Raw genomic sequence first — 21,334 nt, 5'->3', positions numbered from 1 at the left:
TTCACAGAATACCATCCCTGTGGACCTGACCATTCATGATTTGTGATGGTTTCCAAGGAATTATCTATTTGCTGTGTTTATAATAATACTTTTTTCATCAGATCAGACATACCACATTATTCTGATATAAAACCCAAAGGTGCTTGCTCCAAATACCCTTCCGTGAAAGATTTTATCATTAAGTGTTCTGAATAATATTTCATGAATTTCCAAGGTTATTCGCAGCATGCTGATGGTTTAGTGACCAGTTACAGGGATAATGTAAATCCCCAGGTGGTGTCTATCTACTTCAGGTAGAGTATCTATTTCACCTGCCTCATTAACCCCTCAGGCAGATACTACATCTGATGTATGTGTTAGGTAATTCCCTTCAGATAGATAGTGTCTTACTATTTACAACTACAGGCGCATATACTGTTTTGCAAGCTCAGAAATGCCCTGGTTACCATAGAGATCGTCTCTCATAATTTAACAAGGTACATTTACTTAAGGATAATATATTCAGCAAGAATATATTATGCATCTCTGGAGAAATTAATGACAAAGCTATGAACTCACATACTGTAAATCACCCTGAAGAAGAAGACGCTAAATGGCTAAGTAGTCATATAAATAAAATACCTTAATGTTTTCCATTCCCGGTTGTTTTGACACCACGGTAAAAAATAGCCCCTCGCACACACAACGTTCACAACATGCAAGTGAGTAATATTGTGTTAAATTAAGGATGACAGTGGTTTTCAATACCGCTGCCAACAAAACTCCCACAAATGTCCCCATGGGTCCAGTGTTTATTTCGTTATAAATATATGTGTTTTTTGTGGAGCGTTCCATTCCCTGGCCTAGATGCACTGGAGGCACTAGAAGAGTCTTGATTAACCCCTCCTGAATCCTCAGCCCTTGTTTTTAATTGTTTTCTATGTTGCAAAAAAGCACACAAAAGTCATGTCACGAATCAGTCACTTGACAGCATGTCTCCAGAGGTAACACTGTAAATCTATAGGCAAGGCAGTCAACGAGCACCCCAACCACATGCTCTTAACGTCGTACATCAATGTCTGAACTTTTCTTAGAAACGTTAACCTTGTCTGTCACTCTCCACTCTGTAGTATACAGCGTGTCAAAGCTCATGTTTTTGAAAGAGTGTAAATTATAGATGAATGTTGGCTGACAGCAATAAACTCATCATGCATCCAAAAGCTGGAAAAATAAGAGAAGGTTTGGTTTCACATTTCACCTGAATAAAGAAAATGCTGGTGAATTTATTTTCCCCCCACATTGTAAAATATTGCCTGCAGGAATGATGGACTGAGCGGAGAAAGTAAATTCTCAAATTTACGATGTTAAAGGGTCACTTCACCCAAATTACACAAAAACATGTGTTCTGTGGATCAACCAGAGAAACACAGATGTTGGTTTTGGGAAGACTGACGTTTTTTTTTTTTTTTTTACTTTTAGCACCACAGACTTTCATTTTTCTTTTCTTAAAGATGGATATCTCAGACTTGGGCTGATAACAAGGTTTTTGCATGACAAAATAACACTAGACCTGTTATCAGGTCTGAGAACAGATGCTATATATCATCCTGCTGGATTCACTATAAAACAAACTAATTCTAAATTAAATCAATGGTGTCATCCCCGCCTTGATACGCCAATTTTAAGTGTGTTGGCCTTTTGACTTGTCTTGACTTGGAGAAGTTCTATTTGACATAAATCCAATGAAAAATTGCTTGCAATCAAGATGACAGTGATATTGCCAAGAACATCTTGAAATCTTGATGATGCAGTCATGTAATTTATTAGATTAAATTTCAAAGATTCCTTTCTGCAGGACACGTGTTTACCATCACCATCTATCAAACACTGTAGACATGAAATGCATGCTTGAAATCTTTGTATCAACCATTTCATATGGAATCATTAAATGTATAAATCAAAACCAACAATACTGAATGTGGATTATATCTTTATTTAAAATTCTCTGGTTTAGAGCCTATAGATATAATCTATATACAAAAAGCAAACAACATGAATCATACCTACAAGTTGACATATAAACAGGAGAGCCTTAAATTAGGCACCAATTCAATAACACATGGAGCCACATCACCAGCTGAGAACCTTGGTTTCCATGAAACTGGAGGGGAATCAAACACCATGACGTTTCTACATCCTCATCCTCATTTGGGCTATTAGTCTGGCTGCAGTAACACACGGATGATTTAGATGTAGTCAGCAGGGGAGGGGGCTGCCACAGCACTTCACCGCAACCAGTTCCAGCTGTTTCTTGTTATAAATCTATGTTTCAAAAGTGTAGAAGACCCCAGGGACAGAGGTTCACCATGGGATACCCCACCCCACCTCCTAAAGTACCCAGCCTTTCTCCAATCCCTGCTCAGCTTCAGGGCTTCACAATCACTACCAGGTGAGATTCTCTCTGTCTTCCTGTCTCCCCCCTATCAGGTTTGTGGTCTGTCTGATCTGTTGTCAGTCCTCCAGGGGTCTGCTTGCTGTACACGAACTGTACAGGAGACCTTATTCGCAAATTAACCCCATCTATCAGCACAGGAAGGGGAAAAGGAACACAGACCAGATCTTTGAAGTGGGAACGGGGCAGTGTTACTAGCTTCAAACACAGTTGGGTATGTAACCCTTTATCATCACAACAGTCCTTTAAAAGCACTGCCAAGGCATCTGGCTTATGTTTGGACCTGGAATTGGATCCATTTGTGTGGCAACTCCAAAAGCCGCCAGTCTGAGAAGGCATGGGCCAAAGCACAATGTACAGGTAAAATAAAAAAAATGTACCTACATGTGAAATAAAAACATACAAGCCTGTATATACATCCTTCATGCAATATGAAACATGCCTCATAGCATTAGTATATACAGTATTTGTGGCTCATAGTGGCAAGCAGGGATGATTGCACAAAAACCTTAACAGCGCTGGCATTTCCAACCTTGTAAGAGCAAATAAAAAACTTCTTGTATTTAAAATAAATTAAACACCATTTTCAAAATGGCTGTCTCATCCTTCTTTGATTATTATTATTATTATTATTATTTGAGTTTTAAAATATACAATAAAACAGAAAAAGAAGAAGAAAATAAAGGCCAAATTTCCTAATTTTTGATTGGCAATATAGTAGTGGTATGACACATAAAGTCCAACAGGAATTAAAGTTGTCTGCATCAATGGTTTCTACCTCTGCAGTCCATTTCACACAAAAAATTACAAACTTTTTAGAAAGGCATCACTACAGTTAAGGGAGAATCTGACATTAGTCTGGACATAAAGTCTGCCCTCAGTTCAGATTTAGACTAGTTGGCACTCCTGGGATCAGAAGTCAGGCTCTTATCTGGCACACCTGGGCAGTGATATAATATGACACTTAAGAGCTGTCATTAAGTTTAATTGCTGGGAGTTGAATTCCACTGATACTAGTAAAACAGACTTGATCAAAGTAGTGTGAGTCACCAGGCATGTCAAGCCTGTACAGTAACTTAACGTTATATTGTTTGTCAGAGGAAATACCCAGACCTGTTTGTGTGGCAGTTAAGAGAGCTGGCTTCTTGTTTGACATGTTGGTTAAGTCAACATACATATCTTTTAAAGCAGCATTGCGGTGGCCTGCAGCTGACATTTTTCTTTAGGGAGCCTTTATGCCAACAGGATGACATGATATATGGAGAAAATTAGCTCATCTACTGTGAACTGGTTTCCATTTCAATCATTTCTAATGATTTGCAACACTCCTCTAGTGTGTAGCTGGTTTAAGGTGCACTAAAGTGAAGCTTATCCAATTAACAAACTGTGCCTTTACCATCACCTGTAAGCATGCATGTCTCTCTTCCTCTTGTTCTTTCACCACTGTCAACAAATTAGGTTCCCTACATACTGAAATTAAAAACATACAAAAAATGTTAAAGCTTCATTAAGCAATTTATTTGATATTACCATTAAATTAAAAGTGCTCCTGGTAAGTAAAAGAGTCGCTAGTACTACCAATCATCATATTCTCGCCACTTTCAAGCTGTTTTAATTTAATTCATATAGCAGAAATCCAACCGAGTGACCCATTATATAAAACTCCGGGCAGCTGTTTCCTGTGTCATTTCCATGTATCAAGCCGAAGAGAGCATATTTTTCTTAGGAGGTGGCAGCATAAAGGCTAGTGAATATCGGACTCTCATTGGGATGCACGTGTTCCTTTGTTTCTGCTGTATGTTTGCTTTTGCTTGAGTCTTTCGCTTAATGAAGCTTTAAGCACATACACTTCAACATCAAGAATGATGTATTAAAAACATTATACTCCTCTCTCTCTTACAGAAGAAAAGGATGTCATCGTGGATACTTTTAAGAAGGGGCTCTGGCACCTTTAGATGGGATGCAGCCCCCTCAGTCAGTCCAGTGGTTGGGGAGTAGGTGGGGAGTGAGTGGTTGACGTGGAGGGAGGGAGCTGGGGGGTTGGAGGCTGCAAGCTACAGACCAGATCCCTAGCTTCACTCCTTTCAATCAGATAAACAAAGGACTGGTTGCAGAATTCATATAGACACTCAAAAATTTAACACCTCACATAGCATCAGGAGTCTGCAGAGGGCAGCCTACAGAGTCAGGACTGCAGATTGCGGGTAATCTAAACACTGTTGACTGCACAATCAAGGTTGAAGGCCTAGAGTTGGACCCTATCACACAGGTTTGGGATCTGCAGGCTGCAGCCTTTGTTCCCTAGCGTCAGCCCCTATCACACAGGGCCTGGATTGTGGTGATAGTTGTAATGGTTGCCATGGTCGGAGTCTGCAATCTGCACGCTGGGTTTCCTCTCTGGTTCTTCGCTATCAGCTATGTCTGGCCTACTGCAACGTGGAGGACGCTTCTTATAGAAGTCAGAAACAAATTGCACCTGCAGGGGAGAGAGGAAGAAAGGGTAAGGAAAGGAGGTTAGCTTTGGTCACTTAAAGGATATTTTCCCACAGAGATTGGAGTTTAAGCATGTAAGGGATACAGAGGAGGTAAGGGCTGGGCTGGAAACTGTGATTACATATGTCTGGACAGGTTTGTGCACAGCTGTTAAGTGACACTCACACTTACACACATCTGAGAGGAACACACAGAGAGCAGGCACAACCCCTGTAGGCCATAAAATACTATGCCCAGGAGGGTCTCTAATTGCGCACAGCAATGTGAAGGCCAAAGGCGCGGGCTCACTTCACAATTAATCACACACAGATACACACACACATGCACAAACACACACTTGACCACAGAGTTTCCACAAGGTGGTGCTGACAGTGGCTCAGTCAAAACAGGGAAGTGGCCAAACAATAAAAAAATCACAGCTGCACGAAGTGAGGAGAATGGACTTATTGCCTGAGAACATGCCAGTTTAAGTGTGTGGGTTTGTATCAAGTCGCACTTTGCTGCCGTGACGGGTCTACCCTCATGCTTCCTGTCTATATGGATTTTTACTGCAAGGCTGAAATAATGCTGAAATATGGATTCTTAAGCATCTGTTCCACTTTGAAGGGAGTATCACGAACAGGAAGATTTCCATTAAATAATATTTCTTATGATCTGGACAGTCCCACCCATGTTTGCTTTTTCCTAAAGCCAGAAACCGCAGTCGTTAAGACTCAAAGTTAAGATGTCATCAAGTTGGAGGCTGGAGCTACTTCACAGAAAATGAAATGTCAAAAAATGCTTCTGTGTGAGCATGATTTCTCGAGATATGTGTTACTTTTTTGGCTGTGAGATGATGACATCACACCATTAGTATATTATACTATAAGTATAAAATCTCAAACTTTCTGTAAATTGGCAATAAATATGGTTTACAGTAACTGCATGGGCAGCCCAGCATCTTGATACCAGATCACATCAAAAAAGAAGTAATACCTTCTACCTACCAATCTTATATCGTGGAAATATGAAGTTGGAACTCGGAACTTTTTGGACTGTTTCGCTTGAAAGAAGTTGTCTTGGATACTCACATTGAGCACAGCAACAAGCGCTCCCTGCAGCAGCCCCACCAGCACGTCGCTCCAGTGGTGCTTGTAATCAGAGACTCGGGTGTAACCCACATACACCGCAAAGGCCACCAGGAAGAACTGGATGGTGGGCCGGAGAAGTCTGGCCCACTTAGCCACCAGTCTCGCCTGCACATAAAGCTACAAGGGGAAACAGGGTGGAAGAAGAGCAGAGGGTGGTAGATCATAGGGTGGGTTGAAGGGAGAAAATGAAGAGATCAGAGGGAGAAACGGTGTGTTTATGCAGAAATTCCTTTCTGTTGTTACAGTCAATTTGCTATTACACACACACACAAAAAGCTCTCATCAGTGGTTTTGGGCCTCTAAAAGATCATCAGACCATAAAAGGTTAGGGGGAATGCAACTGGTATCTGGAACAACATCTACAGCACTTTGCATTGACATGATATTATTCAAAGGTAATGTAACATGCACTGACACAGCAGTGAAGAAATGCAACAGTTAAATGTCTGGTAATCTCCCTTTTTGCTTAAAAAGATTGCCGGTCCTACTATCAGGTTTCAAGACAAACAAAAAAGCCAATTTATTTGGAGAAGGACTTCAATGCACATGCAGTGGCTGCTATTCAACTGTAAAAAGGTGTTGAATCCAATTTATGTCCACTGTGACCCGAAACCTCTCTTTTACTGGAAAATAATAGATGCCAAAACATTATAAGTCTGGCAACAGGACAGACTTCTTCAGGCTTCTGCTGGACTGCTGTTGAAGGTGCAAAAATTGGCATTTCACCAAGGCCCCCTGTCACAGAATCACACTGCTTAGCTCTATTTGTTTGCAGTATTTTCATGGCAAAACAGAGAGCATGGACACTGACAGGAATGGAGACTAGTTTGACTAGATTTTCTATCAAATTTTCTGTCAAATTGACAAAAGCTATGTTGCTTTGCTTGGCTTATTGTAGCCTGCTGTCTACCACTAGTGGCTGGTTTTTAACACAAAGAGATGAGGCCAAGTGTAATAAACTGGATAGGCCTGGAAGACAGTACACAGCACATGCCTTGCCTTCATCATTGCTGGGAAAAAGGCAGCAGAGGCATCCAGATCACTTCTCTCAGTATACACATTCTTCCTCTGAACTCTTGCCTTGTCCTTTTATGTCCACTGGCAAAAACTACCTCTGCGAGTCTTTTCTCCTTCTCAACAATTAGCCCTTAAGCACAGATCCAAATGCATAAGCCTGTTCTCAGAGGAGCCCATCTAGGGACCTGTTGTCCCAGATATTTGCATGGTGATCACATGAGGATATTTTTATATTCACTGTACACAGAGATGTACTGTTACACAGTTACACAAGACTTTAGGTGATCATGCACTATACTTACTGCTAGGAAGAGCATGCAGTACATCCCAAATGAGGAGTGACCAGAGTAGAAGGATAATCTGAAGAAAAGAAAGTAGTCAAACTTAATGCTTCACACACAAATATATGTAGAATGTAAAATGTGTTAGGATTTTCAGTGACACAAGTATAATGCTAAAAGCTTTGCCTCCTACCTGGACTCTGTTACATCCTGAAGATTGCCAGTGCAGTTGATCCCCTGCACGTATCCTGTGCAGACCTTGGGGGCACATACGGCCATGAAGTTAGGTCTCGGACGGCCAATGGTGTACTTGGCAAGGTCAGTCAGCGACTGGCTCACAGCTGCTCCAAACAAAAAGGTGCCCACTACCTTGTAGAGAGCAGCTACATACTGGTTGAAGTCAGAATTAGAGTAAATCCTCTTGCTGTAGACCAGATAAGCCTCTCCAGAGGAGATCTGAGGGAAAGAGGGTGAACAGTGAAAAGAGGCTTTGTTCCAATTCATTATTTTCATTTTTCGCATCATTAGAATGAAATTACTTTTTCCTCCTTATGTACTAATGGAGCAAACAGCACAGGATGTTCTTAATGGGTGAGATCCTGTAAACTCTACATGATTTTGACTTTACTGAGGTGATATGTAATAAAGCTCCCTCTGGGAAAAACTTACAATGATGACCGTGCAGGAGATGGTGACAGCTGCCAGCATGCCATGGGTGATGGTGTCTGGTTTTATGGGGTACATGATGCTTTCGTCATCGCAGTAAATCCCTCTTTGATAAGGCTTGAACACGATGGTCATAATGATGAAGGGCAGTGCCGCTGTGGTGGAAACAAACAAGAGGAACAACAGTCAGATCGGGTAGAATATTTACTATATTTGGAGAAATAGTGCTTTTGGTGAAATGAGATGAGTTCATTGGGTTTTATCAGTGATAGATGATGCTTGGACAATGCCAAAAAATATAACTGGGCATACAGTCCAGAAACACGGTTGATCCAAGTTAATGGACACTATTATATGAGAAAAAAATGTTTTGGAAAACCACATTTGTCTGGCTTTTTACAGGTTTTCAGACACTACATCATTTCCAAATCTCCAAAGTGAAAATGTTTCTCTAAGGATAGCTAAATTGTTTTCTCTCTGCCTCCGGATCTCAAGGCCTAAAATCACAATGATGAAAACCCACAAGGAGCAAAAAAACATTCAGTACTTAAATGTCAGGGTAGAAATGCACGGCAAGGAATTGCAAAAATAAACAGTGCAAAATAGTATTTATACACTCAGGCATGTGGGCATATGTAAAAAGAAGAAGAAAAAAGAAATCACACATCACACACACACACCCAATAGACATAAGAGTGTTTAAACAAGTCTGTACACAAATTGCTGCATACACAACACACACAACTGCAGCTCTTTTGAATGATGTGGCTGTGTCCATAAGACCAAATATAGTTGCTCAAGGCTCCTGAGTGCACGAATGATGTCCTTGAGATGTTCGGAAACATCCAACCCAAAAATACTCACTACCCCTCTTCCTCTCTTAAACATACACACTTACTTTACTGCATTTCAAGTCAAGTGCACGTATGAGTAAGATTTTTTTTATTTTGAAGACAAACACTGGCTAATGAAAACATTTTGCAGATGTCCTTTCTCCTTAAAGTCAAGGAAAAACTGGCAGTGACTGAAGGAGGGTTTCAGGTTGTTTTGAACATGCTGAGGATAAAGATGAGCAGCAGAGAAATGGACTATGCTGTAGTTTGAGAGGTAATTTTGGATGTTATGATAATCTTTTTTCCCTTCCACTTTTCACCATTGGAATCCACTGTAACTGACCATATCCTCTAACCTTTTACTAACCTTTTAAAGTCTACAATGGTGAGTGTTTCATACTCCCGAGATTTTGGGTGGAGTAAGACTTTATGTAGATGCAGTGTGTGGGAGAAAGAAATGGGTAATTTAGAAATGGCTAATTCATCACATTAGTCATAGTTTACTTGCATTTGTCCATTTTACGTCACAGTAATGTGAATGCAGAAAGATTGGAACATTGGCTTTAGTAGGTTGTGATGGGTATTAGTATGACAAATGTCATTTTGCGTAAAAAAAAATCATTAATAGTTGCAGCCCTACTGAGGAATGTACTCTCCACCCTGATATTCACTTCCACTATCTATAATAGGCAGACAGACAGTCTTGGGGCCTCCATGGAAATGCCATGCGGCCACATAGTAAATGCAAGAAAAACAGAAGTGAAAAAACACTGCACACATTTGCAAAGCGCTCTCACCAATAGTATTACATTCCTGTGTAAATGAGCAGGGCACCCCTCCCATTCTTTCAAAAAATGTCTGCAGCTGACATAATTCCAGGAGAACTTCCAGCGAGACTGACTGATGAGAGACCAAGAGTCCACATACTGAAGACTGAGACCAAAGGAAAATATACAAATGGATAGTGGATCAGGATTCAGCTGAGGTGAACACTGGGTTCAGCTCCACCCTGAAACCTCTCATGATGGATATGGAACAACGGCCTACTGTAAATGTATGAATGCTGGCAAATACAAAAACTTGTGGCATGTTTTTTCATAAATCCTAGAGCAGTTTAAAAAGATGTCAAGGAGGAAGTAGAGCATGTTAATGCTTTGAATTCTGACAATATTTTTGATGAGTGGCACTACAACCTTAGCTCATAGGCAGAGATTCCATTGATTCTGAGAAAAAAAGACATGATGACTAATACCGTCACAGCCTTTAATGTCTGTAATAAACATGAATGAAGTAACGAAGCTGAGAAATTCCCCTAATAAATGCTGTAAGTCAGTATAAACAACAATACACAATGACATGCAGTGTCTTGCTCTTGTCTGTCATCGCATATATCCAAAGGTGACATTAGACGAGGGCGGGCATTGTTTAGTGACATGCCAACTGCACACATGTTCCACACAAACACTATATAGACAAAGAGTCTTACTGGCTCAGTAACGAAGGGCAGCAGCAAAATAGATGCTTTGTGTTGAGAGGAGAATAAACAATAGCGCTGTATAGGATAAACACATCATTGCACAATGCACTCCTGGTAACCCAACCTTGAGGAGCTGGGTTTAGGCTAGACAAACAGGGAACAAAAGAGATACCAGCTGACTTAGACACAGTATTCATACACAAAAAGCTATAATCTTCTCATGACATTTGAACCACAACTCCAAATTCAATGTTTTAGCACAAGATGTAAAAATACACCTGTCTTATCAGTGTTTACCCCACCAAGCTGTTTGTTGGCAGATAAACTTGAGGGTCAAATTTTAAAAAACTAGAGGAAATTTCAGTGGCCAACACCTGCCCAATGTATCAATTCCACCTCCACACTCCTTTGTCTACAGCCTTGTCCCTTTGTGAGCAGCAGCAGCAGCTGGATGACACCTGTCACCTGGCAACTTTCCAATGGCTACCAACAACCAGGCGCCTACTGTATCCATGTGGTGGTAAACCGGTTGCATAAAATCTTATACCACATATTTTCCTCTTAGCAGCACCAAAATCCTGTTTGTCACAACAGCACAATATAGGCTCTCTTGTATTTAACTAACATCCTGTCTAATATGGATTTACTGATGTGGCTTTTGGGTGGCAGCTTCTGCATCTGCATCCTCCATCCTGCTTCCAGCTGGCAAGAACAGAATGTCCAAACCACCCCCAAAAAACCTGCCTCTGGGTTACTTTTCCAATTCACCATTGCTAACAAAAGGTCGGATTTAAATCATACAGAGCCATACCGGATAGAGTGTCAATACATGTGACTACTACCTCAGAGATATATTCAGTTCTTTTATTGAATATATCAGTGTAATTGCTTGGTTTTAAAATATTTCCTTTCTGTAAAAAAAAAACAAAGACAGAGAACGATAGGACATTCTGAATTCCCTGCACAGTTTCTTTCAGTGGCCACCCCGACGCTAAGTATGTTCAAAATATTGTTTTAAACATTTCCAGACTCCTTATATATTCAATATGGACATGCCTGAAATTTACACAGCGTGTCAGATACCCTAAAACATTATTTGAAAACATAATATTACCAGGGTGTTTGCATTACCACACATGAAAACAAACTTGGAGTGGGGGGTAAATCCAGAGCTTGCTGTCATTACAGCTGAAGGGGACATGGGGGGACATGGTGACATAAACTCAACATATTACATCAGCTGTTTTGTATAATGTTTGTATTTAGCACAACATTGAAAACAAACTGGAACTGCGTATAAAAGCAAAGGAAGGACTTGTTTGACCGGATACTAACACATATAACTGTATAACAGCAAGTTTTAAAGGTTTGTGTAAGACTGGCCTGGACAAAGTCAAGGGGAATGTGTATTTATTTAATACAGCATGGTAAATGTCACTTTAAAATGGTGGAAGGACATAATTATTTCTACATTGGAGTCACATGGTATAGCACCTTCAAACTGCTTTATGAAGCTTTTAACACTTGCCAGAGCGGGGTCATTAATCACAGAAGAGTGGGAGGAAAATTAAGTGAGAGGCTTCAAAGAGAAGTGCCACCAGCTAATGAAATATGCCACATTCTTTGATCCAATAAGCCGACATAATGTAAAATACCTTACAACAACAACATTACATTCTCAAGTATCATTTGTATTTATCTGTCCGGCCATACGCTGAAAGTTTTTATGAGTTTTTTTACGCTTGCTAAGTCCTCTTAACCAAACTTGGATTTTTCCAGTTTGCCACACAGTTCATGGACTGAGTGAAGTCAGGGCACCTGGCCTTGAATAACTCTCTCCTGGCTTGTAAAAGAAGTATGATTTTTTTTCATTTCTGTATTCATAAATGAAGTACTAATTCAGCTGACACTTCTTGGTCATAAATTATAAGTTTGGATGAAAAAATAAAAGCGATCAAATAAAATGATGCATAGCGTCTGGACTGCCGTCATGGGCAGAACAAATTGTCCATCCTGAGCTGAATGTGTCTCATGAGCAGTGCGTCTGTGGATAACATCTGAAGGAACAAACCAGCCACTCTTTTAAAAAAGCAGACACACACATACACAGCTCACAGGTAAAAATAAACCCCTTCGGCAGACAAACTAGGTCTCCAGATACCACGAGACAACCCCACAACCCAAACTGACACTGCTCCAGAGCTGCCTGCACTTAAAGACCAAGCAGTGTCTCTGACTTGAGCTAAACTCAGACATCCTATAGCAGATTTGCTATTGAGAAAACCCAAAAGAAGTTGAGGGGAGGTGGAAGTGCTTATTTAGGATACAGGAGAACCTTCTTTCTAGACACCTGCTTCCACGTATGGTGGGGAGGGAAAGGCTGTTTGGACTGTAGCCAGGAAGCTAATCTCCAGCTGCCAGTCAGAAATCTCCTCTAATGGGAGCATATTTGAAGTCACAGGATGCAGGAGTTGAGCTTTTATGTCTTAGATTAAAGAAGGCCCATTTTAGAGGCTTTGGTTCCATTCTAGGAAGTTTAAGGTTTCTCGTTTGCCTGGCAGCAAATGAGCATTCACCCTGGTGTCTCTCGCTGCTGAAATGGATATTAGTACAACAGAGAACTGAGTAACTGATGATGAATGTGTGTCAAGAGGTCCCGAAGAGCATCCTGGAAGATTTTTAGCACTGACTGATACCACGGACAAACAAAGATGTCAGTGTAAAGATTTGTTCCCTTTCCTTCATTCCTTCCACCGCTGCTGATTCACATCCTCCATTCTGCTTTTTTTCTCCTCGTATTCAAAGTCATTCATTCTTCTCTCTGCAGCTCCAACTTTCTGCCTGTCATTCTCTTGATCGCAGCGTCCTCCCACACACTTCTCCCTCTGTTGTAAATATAGAGGCCTCAATGGGATGGTGCTTTATTTAGCTGGCAGATGTGCAATTACGCAGGACCATTTCGACCACAATCGCACTCTGAGGTCGAGATTCGAGGCTTGTCACGTCCTCTTTCTGCCTCTCTCTGTCTAGTTGTTTTTACCTCAGTTTTTCTTGTCTTTGTCCTCTCTCACATTTCTATTTGCCTGTCCGGCTAAAGAAAGGTCGGTGTCTGGAACTGCCATGATCATCTGGAAGTTGTTTCAGTGGTTTGAGAGTGCCCCACACCTACTTGCCCTGGTTTCTCTGACATAACCTGCTGCACCTGCAAAACCATGTGGATGAACAATTATTCTTCTCAGTTTGAAAAAACATACAGTCTGGGTTTTCATTATGCATATTTTCACGGCGTGAGAAGCCTGTGAGTGCGTGCGTAAGGGGTGTTCCCATGCCCCTGGGCTGCCCTATTTGTTCTGAAACCTTCCTTCAGGGTCACAGCTGGAACATTTGCAATCTAATTTCTTCCACTCTCGTCTTTCCAATGCGAAGGTCACTCAGCAAGTTTCTTCTTTCCGCATTTATCTACCTCTTTCCATTCCATCTTATACATCTGTTGATAGCTCTTGTTTCCTTTCACATTAACACCATTCCTTGCTTTTTTTTATTTTTCATTTCAGTGTCACTCTTTAGTCATTTACTCCTATTGACTATGCCTCCAACTCTCATCCCCTCCCACTGTGGACGACGACAGAGGCAGGCACTTTTTTTCTTCTAGCTGCAGTCAATGTTTCCACTTCTTTTCTTTCGTCCTCTTTTGTTTCCTCCCTGCAATTCAAACATGCTTTGTGGAGATGACAGCTAGAACCTATAACACCAAAGCTCTTTAGGTGATGTTACAGTGCTTTAAAAGATGTCTTGTGGTAACAAAACAACTAAACTCTCCCTCTTTCTGACTCTCTCACCCCAAGCTGGACTGACTAATGTGGAAGGTATGTGCTGAGCCTACAAACCTCTGCCGGCGTTGGCCTCTGGAATTCTAATTCACATGAGGAACGCCCAACTTCACCAGTCACACCAAATCCTGCTGCTGCTGCTGCTACTGCTGCTGCCCCCCATTCTTTATTTTTAATCCTGCTGTTTTGCTCTGTACATCATTCATGCATGCTTAGGCCCAAGCAGTGCAGAAGGAGACAGGGTGGCAGGTGAGGTCGTATGAGTGGTTGGACGGCAGCTAAATCTGGGTTGGCAATCAAAGAGTCTGGGTTTGGAGGGGATCAAAGGAGTGAGCCACACAGGTTTAAACCTAAACCACAAAGGTCTGCAGGAATCATCATCACATCACTGCCAAATATATAGGGATTATTCAGTATAATTACTGTATGCAAATGGAAACTATGTTTAGCTGTTGTCTAACAGCAGTGATCATTTTAGTGTTTCTCAAAATTAGGTCCACATTTTCCCAAATTCTAGCCAATGTCAAAAAGTAATCATTGTTTCTTTCTCACTGTCACTCGCTCAGGCTTCCCTCTCTACGCACATGTTTTCTCTCTGACTTTACTGGAAGGAATAAACATGTTGGCAGGTATCTCTCCAGCACTTTAATCATCAGCCTTCAAAAGACACCAGAAAGCTACAATTGTACTGGGGGAACAGGAGGCGGTCACTGTTTTGTGGTGCAAAGTATTTAAGAAAATGAAATCCAAAACAGCGTAGGCTGGTAGAAGCTATTAATTTTCTCCTCAGTAATGTATTCAAAACTATAATAACTATTATAAATAACAAAATATATGCCCAGTTTTTTAAAGTCATCAGTGCACTGGGTTGACTTTTGTGGGAATGTGGTTTGAATGTCTCATAATGAATGCGGTAATGTTTGTTTTTTCTTCGAAAAAATAAAAAAACAACCACGACAAAAGATCCTCATTCCACTTCAAAGTTGGACTGATAAAAGACCAGTTTACCAGAAACCCTGGTGCAATTAAGATATTATAGAAAAACCAAGAACGAGAAAAAGAGGAAGAAGAAATAAAACTAGGCTCATATTTCTCAGAGAGACGTGCCTGTTTGTTCAAAGGCCTTCAGTTTCCATGACAGAGCTCTCCTGAGGAAAACAATTCCCATCAAGCATCCTCACTGGCCCTCTCTGAGAACTCGGGACAATCAGTCTTCTCAACACAACCACATGAGAGGCGCAGCTCCCTGGAGACACTGCAGCAACGACGTAGTAACGCTAACAAACAACCAGCAAGGTCAAAGAATAGAACGTGGGTCATGTTTACATGATCAAAAAATAAGATGGAAATAATGACAGGAAATACATAGTTGAATGATAGTTTTACAACTGTGGGAGCAAACTCGATCTGTGTGTTAGTGAGTAAGCGTTGACATCAGAGACTTTTAACAGAACTGGTTTCTCACAATGTACTTCACAGCACAACAGAGCGTACATATACAGAAAAACAAAAATGTGCCTCAGTGTATGTTGCCATGATAATGCCTTGCCTCGCAGCAATTTAGTCACACACTACTAGCACATTAGTCATACCACACACAGCTCGGTGCCTTTCATATTGCCTAGAGCAGCACACAGGTCATGCAGAAATGGGAGCTGAGTTCCTCCTCTGACTCCTACACCTGCAGTTACTGTATGGATATGAGCTGTGGGCAGGGAGAGGTTAAACCCCAGCCTTTCCTCTCAGTCCACTTAGCCAACACCCACCATCTATTTGTGCTGAGTGTAGACTTACACAGACAGAGGAAAGACTAGGAGGGAGGGGAATACACCGTAGAAAGAATGGAGTAGGGAGGCCAAGAGCTTACATTGAACAACCGACTCAAGGCTGAGGTAGATGTTAGAAAAAAGAGCTCAAATGTCTCCCACAATGCATCAGGCAGGTTTCTTAGCTGTAAACGAGACAGATAATACAACAGACTTTGTGTCTGAGTTATCAGTAAACCACTCCTTGGCTCTAAGCAGCCATTTTGCATCGGATTTCTCCATAAAGAGGTTCATTGGTAGTGTTTTACAGTGGCACATCCATTCATATGATTTCTTCAGCATGACCTGGGTAGGGCAGGGCGTGAGTGACAGAGAGCATGCCAAAGAATCAATGTGTGATTTTATCTGCTGGCTTTATTTTGGCTTTTGAATTTCATAACAAAAGATGATTAGAGAGAGATATGTTTACTCTGCCAAAGAAGAAAACAGGAGGTGGATATTTACAGTCTGAAGTGACTGTAGTGAAGATAAAGAAATAGATTCTGTTAACCTAAAGAACAATAACAATAACATTCAGATTGGGAGATTGAAATGTGATTTTTTGGTTTACAGTAAGAAATGTAAATAGTCCCAAAATGCAGACAAAACCCAACTCAAACCTCTGTTTCCATACAGACTAATGGTCAGCATAATTACAAGTTCCACCATGTTGTTATTACATAGCTGGGGCAACCTCACATAAGCTTGGGGTTGACTTGACGATTATTTGGGTGGGTGACGTGGGTGGCAAAAGGAAAGGGAGAGGCAAAAGAGTGGGATGCAGCTACCCAGACCTGACCGACCAACCCAACCCAGACGTTAATCCCAGACTTGTGACAACGAAATGGCGAGGCTTATCAACTTCAGCAGTCTGTGGATGTTCCCACAGATGGAAAAACACCCTCAAGCGCTCTGAAAAAAGCCGGGGGGGGGCTGAAAGTGCAGATGCGTGCACTATCAACCCTCCAACTTCACCACTATCACCAGTACAGACAAAACAAGGGATGAGCACGCCACCAAACACCAGACCATTACACAACACACATCTGTCAAGAGCTTGCTGCATTAATACAGAAAAAAAAAACCAACGTCCCACCACAGTCGTAGATTACACATACACACATGATCTCTGAGGGCTGCATCTGAAAACAGCTTCTTCTGAGGGCGGTGGTGAGGAGTGCTGACATTTGTTATTATCAGAAGATTATCATTATGACTATGGAGGACCACAGGTGTTATGTAATGGGTTATAAAGCCTTAGATTTAAAAATTCCATTAATAAATAATGTTTAAATTAATCTATTTTTTAAATGGTTTGATCGTTTTAGGATTTTTAGAAACCTCCTTTTAAATTTGGCCTATTTATTGATGGATTCATAGATTAATTTATAAATCATTTTAATAATGAACATCTTTTAGTGCCTATAGCAAATTATGGATTAATTAATTAATTTCTGAAATATTTTATTCATGTTTAAATAGATATCAGTTAATGAAATGCTTCATAAGCTTTTATAAGACACCTGTGTCCCTCCATATAAATATTCAGCTCTATTCATTAAAAGCTTAAAAGGCAGAAGACAAATGTTGACAGCTGCGTGTCACTGCCATGATTCATTTTCTAACATGTCATTATAGGTTTATGAGACGAAAACTTGTACAGAAATGATGTGACCTAGTTACTACAGCAATGGAAACATATTTTTCCTTCCTAAAATCAAAACAATGGTCTGTGGAACAAAGTAGGAAGGAATATCTTGAGAAATGCTCTGTATGAGGGAAGTGAGGACATTCTTGAAAAGATTCCTGGCAAACAAAATATTGAAGAAAATGAGGAATAAGCGGGGCACACACACACGCGCGCACACGCACACACACACGCATATCAAATTTCCATAAACAAACATTCAGCTTCCTGAGGCTCTGTAAAGTCCTGCAAAACTTTTCTGGTGTGTAGGTTGGAGCATGCAGCAGCTCTGTGAGGAGAATGAGAATAATATTTCCTCGTGTGTTTCGCCATGGTGTAATTTCATGTCATATTTCAGCCTGGACAACATTGCAGTTGGGATCTGCATCAATAAACAGGCTGCTCTTTTAGTCTTGGACTCCGGCGTGGAAATACAAATGCCTCATTTGCTTTTTTTTAAAAAGAGAGCCTGGGATAGAATAGCTTCTATGTTGTCCTAAGGCTCTTTCCTCTGATTGAAAACACGCTTCTTTGTCATTTTAACGCGTAAATAAACAAACATTGCACAATTCTCATTATTACACAAATGAGCTGCTGTCATGGGTGTAAAACACACATGGAGGAAAGTCCTGACAGCAACACCAAAGATCATATCTTCTTCTCACTGACAACATTTAAGTGCATTTCCTATATACCAAGGCAGAATCTTCTGTAGTCCATAACTTACCAACTAAAACGCACAGCACGTCCATCACCACGTACAGCTTCTTCTTCCTCAGATCCTTCATCTTCTGCCCGTGCATTTACGTTAAGATCGACAACTTTAAGAGAGAATAACTACTTCTTTAACAAGGTAAACAAGTCCATCGGCGCTTCCTCGCTTTTCAGTAAAGTTCAGGCTATGCAAACAACCTGGTAACCTGCACTACGAGTTCTTCCGGGATCCTCTTCACTACCTGTGCTGACATTGACAGCATAGGTGTGTAACTTTCTTAAAAAGACAGCGTGTCCGAAAGTCGTCTCTCAGCTTGGCACCACTGGAGTCTTGCGTCCTTTTGTGCGCATTACTGGTCTGCGTACTAAACTGAACCAGAACTGGAGAGATCCTCCGATTTCACAGCGCTGGAGTTGTCCGGAGAATCCAGTATAAACTTTTTTTCTTCTCCGCACGCACCACGCCACAGCACTGGTCCCTCCTCCCAACTTCCTTGTCTGGCTCCTCTCTGGCTATCTGATCATCGGCAGGCTTTCAGTTTTTTTTACGCACAGGCGCGCAAAGAGCCAGAGAGAAAACCTCTCAGCGGTTTGCTTGATATTTCTCCCCCTGCCTTGCAAATGTTTTTTAAAATTACTTTAAAGTAGAGAGGACTCAAACATTGTAAGGATCAAACCAGGAGGAGGCGCCTGACAACAGGAAACCAGGTCAAAAATACCCCAGAGGATTGAATAAAGAAAAGGAAGAGGGGGGATGACTGTCATTACACCTGACCTCATTATCTGAAGTAATCTGGACTTAATCAAGAACATACAAAGATGGGATTTAAAAGCACTACAATAAGACTGTGGCTTTAATTGAGAACTCAGCTCTGACTCCAAAGAGCCCTCTCATCTCATCATGCTCTTCGGTTTCCCCATGAAAACCCCTCAGGAGATACACTTCAGTTTTGAGACGTTAACCTTTCCCAGAGTACACTCTCCTCCCATGTATGAGAGGGAAAGAGATTTATACCGAAGCTGACTAGAAAGCAAACAGGTTCTTAATAAGGTCCAAACATATAAATCAATGCCTTTGTGTCTCTGGGAGGTGGACCCACTCTGAGCACACTTGGTGGGTGATTAAAGAAATATAACCAACACAACTTCAAACCCAACAAAAGCAGGGGAACTTTAACAAGCCCTGCTGGGACTGTAGCAAAATTTGCATGACTTAACACCAGCATGACTCCGGACCACACTGTTGCTTTGCACAGAAAAGCAGCAGGATGTTTTCCCACCAGCAGATAATATCAGGCCACCACTTGTTGGCTGCACCCAACCATGTGTATAGAATCATTTGTGTGTCTCAACAGTTAACTGTTTGCATGACAAACACCTCAGGCTCCATGAGTTCAACACCTTTAAGTTAAATAAATAATCTTACATGCACAAACTCCAGCGTTACAGCTTTGCTTGACTTCCTCCATGTTTGTGAACTGTAGAATTTAACGTATTAAAATAAGATTAAAACTGCCTAAAACCATCCAGCTGCCAATTAGAATTTGATGGTGTGCAATGAAAATATCAATAACACACAGAAGAATATAAAAAAGGAACAGCATGGCTACAGTTAATACATTTAAAACTGAGTTTTCTCTGCCACCTTCTGGCTGTTTCTAACAGGATCGAACTCATTTCAGAAAAGTACAGAATCAGGGATGAGACTCCCAAATCCATTTAGATATTCTGCAGAAAAGAGCTCCACAAATATGATCCTAATCTATAAGGGAATGCCCCTAAATGTTATATTTGTTATTTTAGCTGCCTTGGGTTTTTTTTTGGTGAAATAAAATAAAGCAATCGTTCTTTAGATGGCTTGTGGAGTTAATGTTAACCATATGACCTAAATCAATGCGGTCTGTTTTAGTGAGCATACACTCCTGTCTTAAGTTTGTTCACAGACAAGAAGAGAAATGTCTCCGGACCGTACATTTGAAAAGGCTTCATTGATGCAAAGCAGAAAAGCTGGGAATGGATGTTGGCTACAATACTTCTGGACATAAAAGGAAAAATCCTATTACATCCACAAGTATTGTAGTATTAATAAATAATGAATCAATGTCAATAGTCTTATTGATATGCATCGATTCTCAATATCTTTAGGTTTGACAGGTTTCACTGGTGTGTCCTCTCTTTCTGCATCATGAGCCCCTCCACCTGTTCAACGCCAGGAAACTCTGTAGTATTAAAAACAATTCATTTACAAAAATAATCACAAGATTAAAGACAAATAATATATCCCTGTCAGGATTTACAGTTTTCTGTTCCATCATATTGTCACAGGATGATGGTCCTTTCTATTGTCAACTGAATTCAAGATGTAACCAACACTTTGGTAAGCTAGGACCCAGCAGATATTTTCAATGCAAATGAGTTTCATAGTTTCAGAATTTGCATGAACTGTGATAAAAAAAGAACAGTGTTGTTAATGTTCCTTGTTTAACCAGTGAAAACTACCAGTTAGCTATGTGGTGTTTTAGAGCCAACTGGAAGTTAAAAAAAAAAAAAATTCTCATTCACTTACTCATTAGAGACAACTGTAATGCAAATTTAAGCAGAGAAGACAAAGCATCTATTTTCTGGTTGTACATTGCACCTTTATCAAAAGAGTTTGGGAAAAACAAACTACTTTCTCATTCTGTTACACTAACTTGTAAGAAATGAATACTATGTATTTTCTGTTATCTGACTGCAGGACAGCGGAAACATATTACCTTTATCTAGCTGGCCTTCCAGAAGCATTTTTAACATGCCCACTTTGCATTTATTCTCCCTAAATAAATAGCTTGCAGTATTAGCAGCAGAGCTCCTAATCAGCCAGTAAAACCTGGCCTAGAGAACAGGAGGCCAGAAGAGATAGAGGGATGTTTGCGAGTGCATCACGTGAGAGCTTTTCCTGCTGTACTGCAATCCACATGCACTTCTTAT

At 40.7% G+C, this 21,334-nt stretch overlaps 1 protein-coding gene across 1 annotated transcript; it reads right to left on the bottom strand.

Moving 5' to 3' along the window:
- Positions 1-1,956: 1,956 nt before the first annotated feature.
- Positions 1,957-18,987, bottom strand: plpp2b (phospholipid phosphatase 2b). The gene is made up of 6 exons (XM_010730253.3): positions 18,378-18,987; positions 8,022-8,173; positions 7,546-7,808; positions 7,374-7,431; positions 5,995-6,171; positions 1,957-4,907 (listed from the first exon to the last, which is right to left on the bottom strand). The coding sequence occupies exons 1-6, from the start codon at positions 18,451-18,453 to the stop codon at positions 4,749-4,751; spliced, it is 885 nt and encodes a 294-aa protein (XP_010728555.1). The 5' UTR covers positions 18,454-18,987; the 3' UTR covers positions 1,957-4,748.
- Positions 18,988-21,334: the final 2,347 nt, after the last annotated feature.

Source organism: Larimichthys crocea, chromosome XVII (genome assembly GCF_000972845.2).
Source record: "Larimichthys crocea isolate SSNF chromosome XVII, L_crocea_2.0, whole genome shotgun sequence".
NCBI classification, from domain to species: Eukaryota; Metazoa; Chordata; class Actinopteri; family Sciaenidae; genus Larimichthys; species Larimichthys crocea.
The sequence above is the reverse complement of the archived record's forward strand: the minus strand, read 5'-3'. Positions and strand labels throughout refer to the sequence as shown.

What these genes read in the sequence shown, in the direction of transcription:
- plpp2b (XM_010730253.3), bottom strand. Translation starts at nt 18,453, where the DNA reads ATGCACGGGCAGAAGATGAAGGATCTGAGGAAGAAGAAGCTGTACGTG. An exon ending in CGTGCTGTGCGTTTTAGTTG is followed by an intron (nt 8,174 to 18,377) that starts GTAAGTTATGGA and finishes TTTCCACCACAG; the next exon opens with CGGCACTGCCCTTCATCATT. An exon ending in ACTGCATGCTCTTCCTAGCA is followed by an intron (nt 6,172 to 7,373) that starts GTAAGTATAGTG and finishes TTCCCCTTGTAG; the next exon opens with CTTTATGTGCAGGCGAGACT.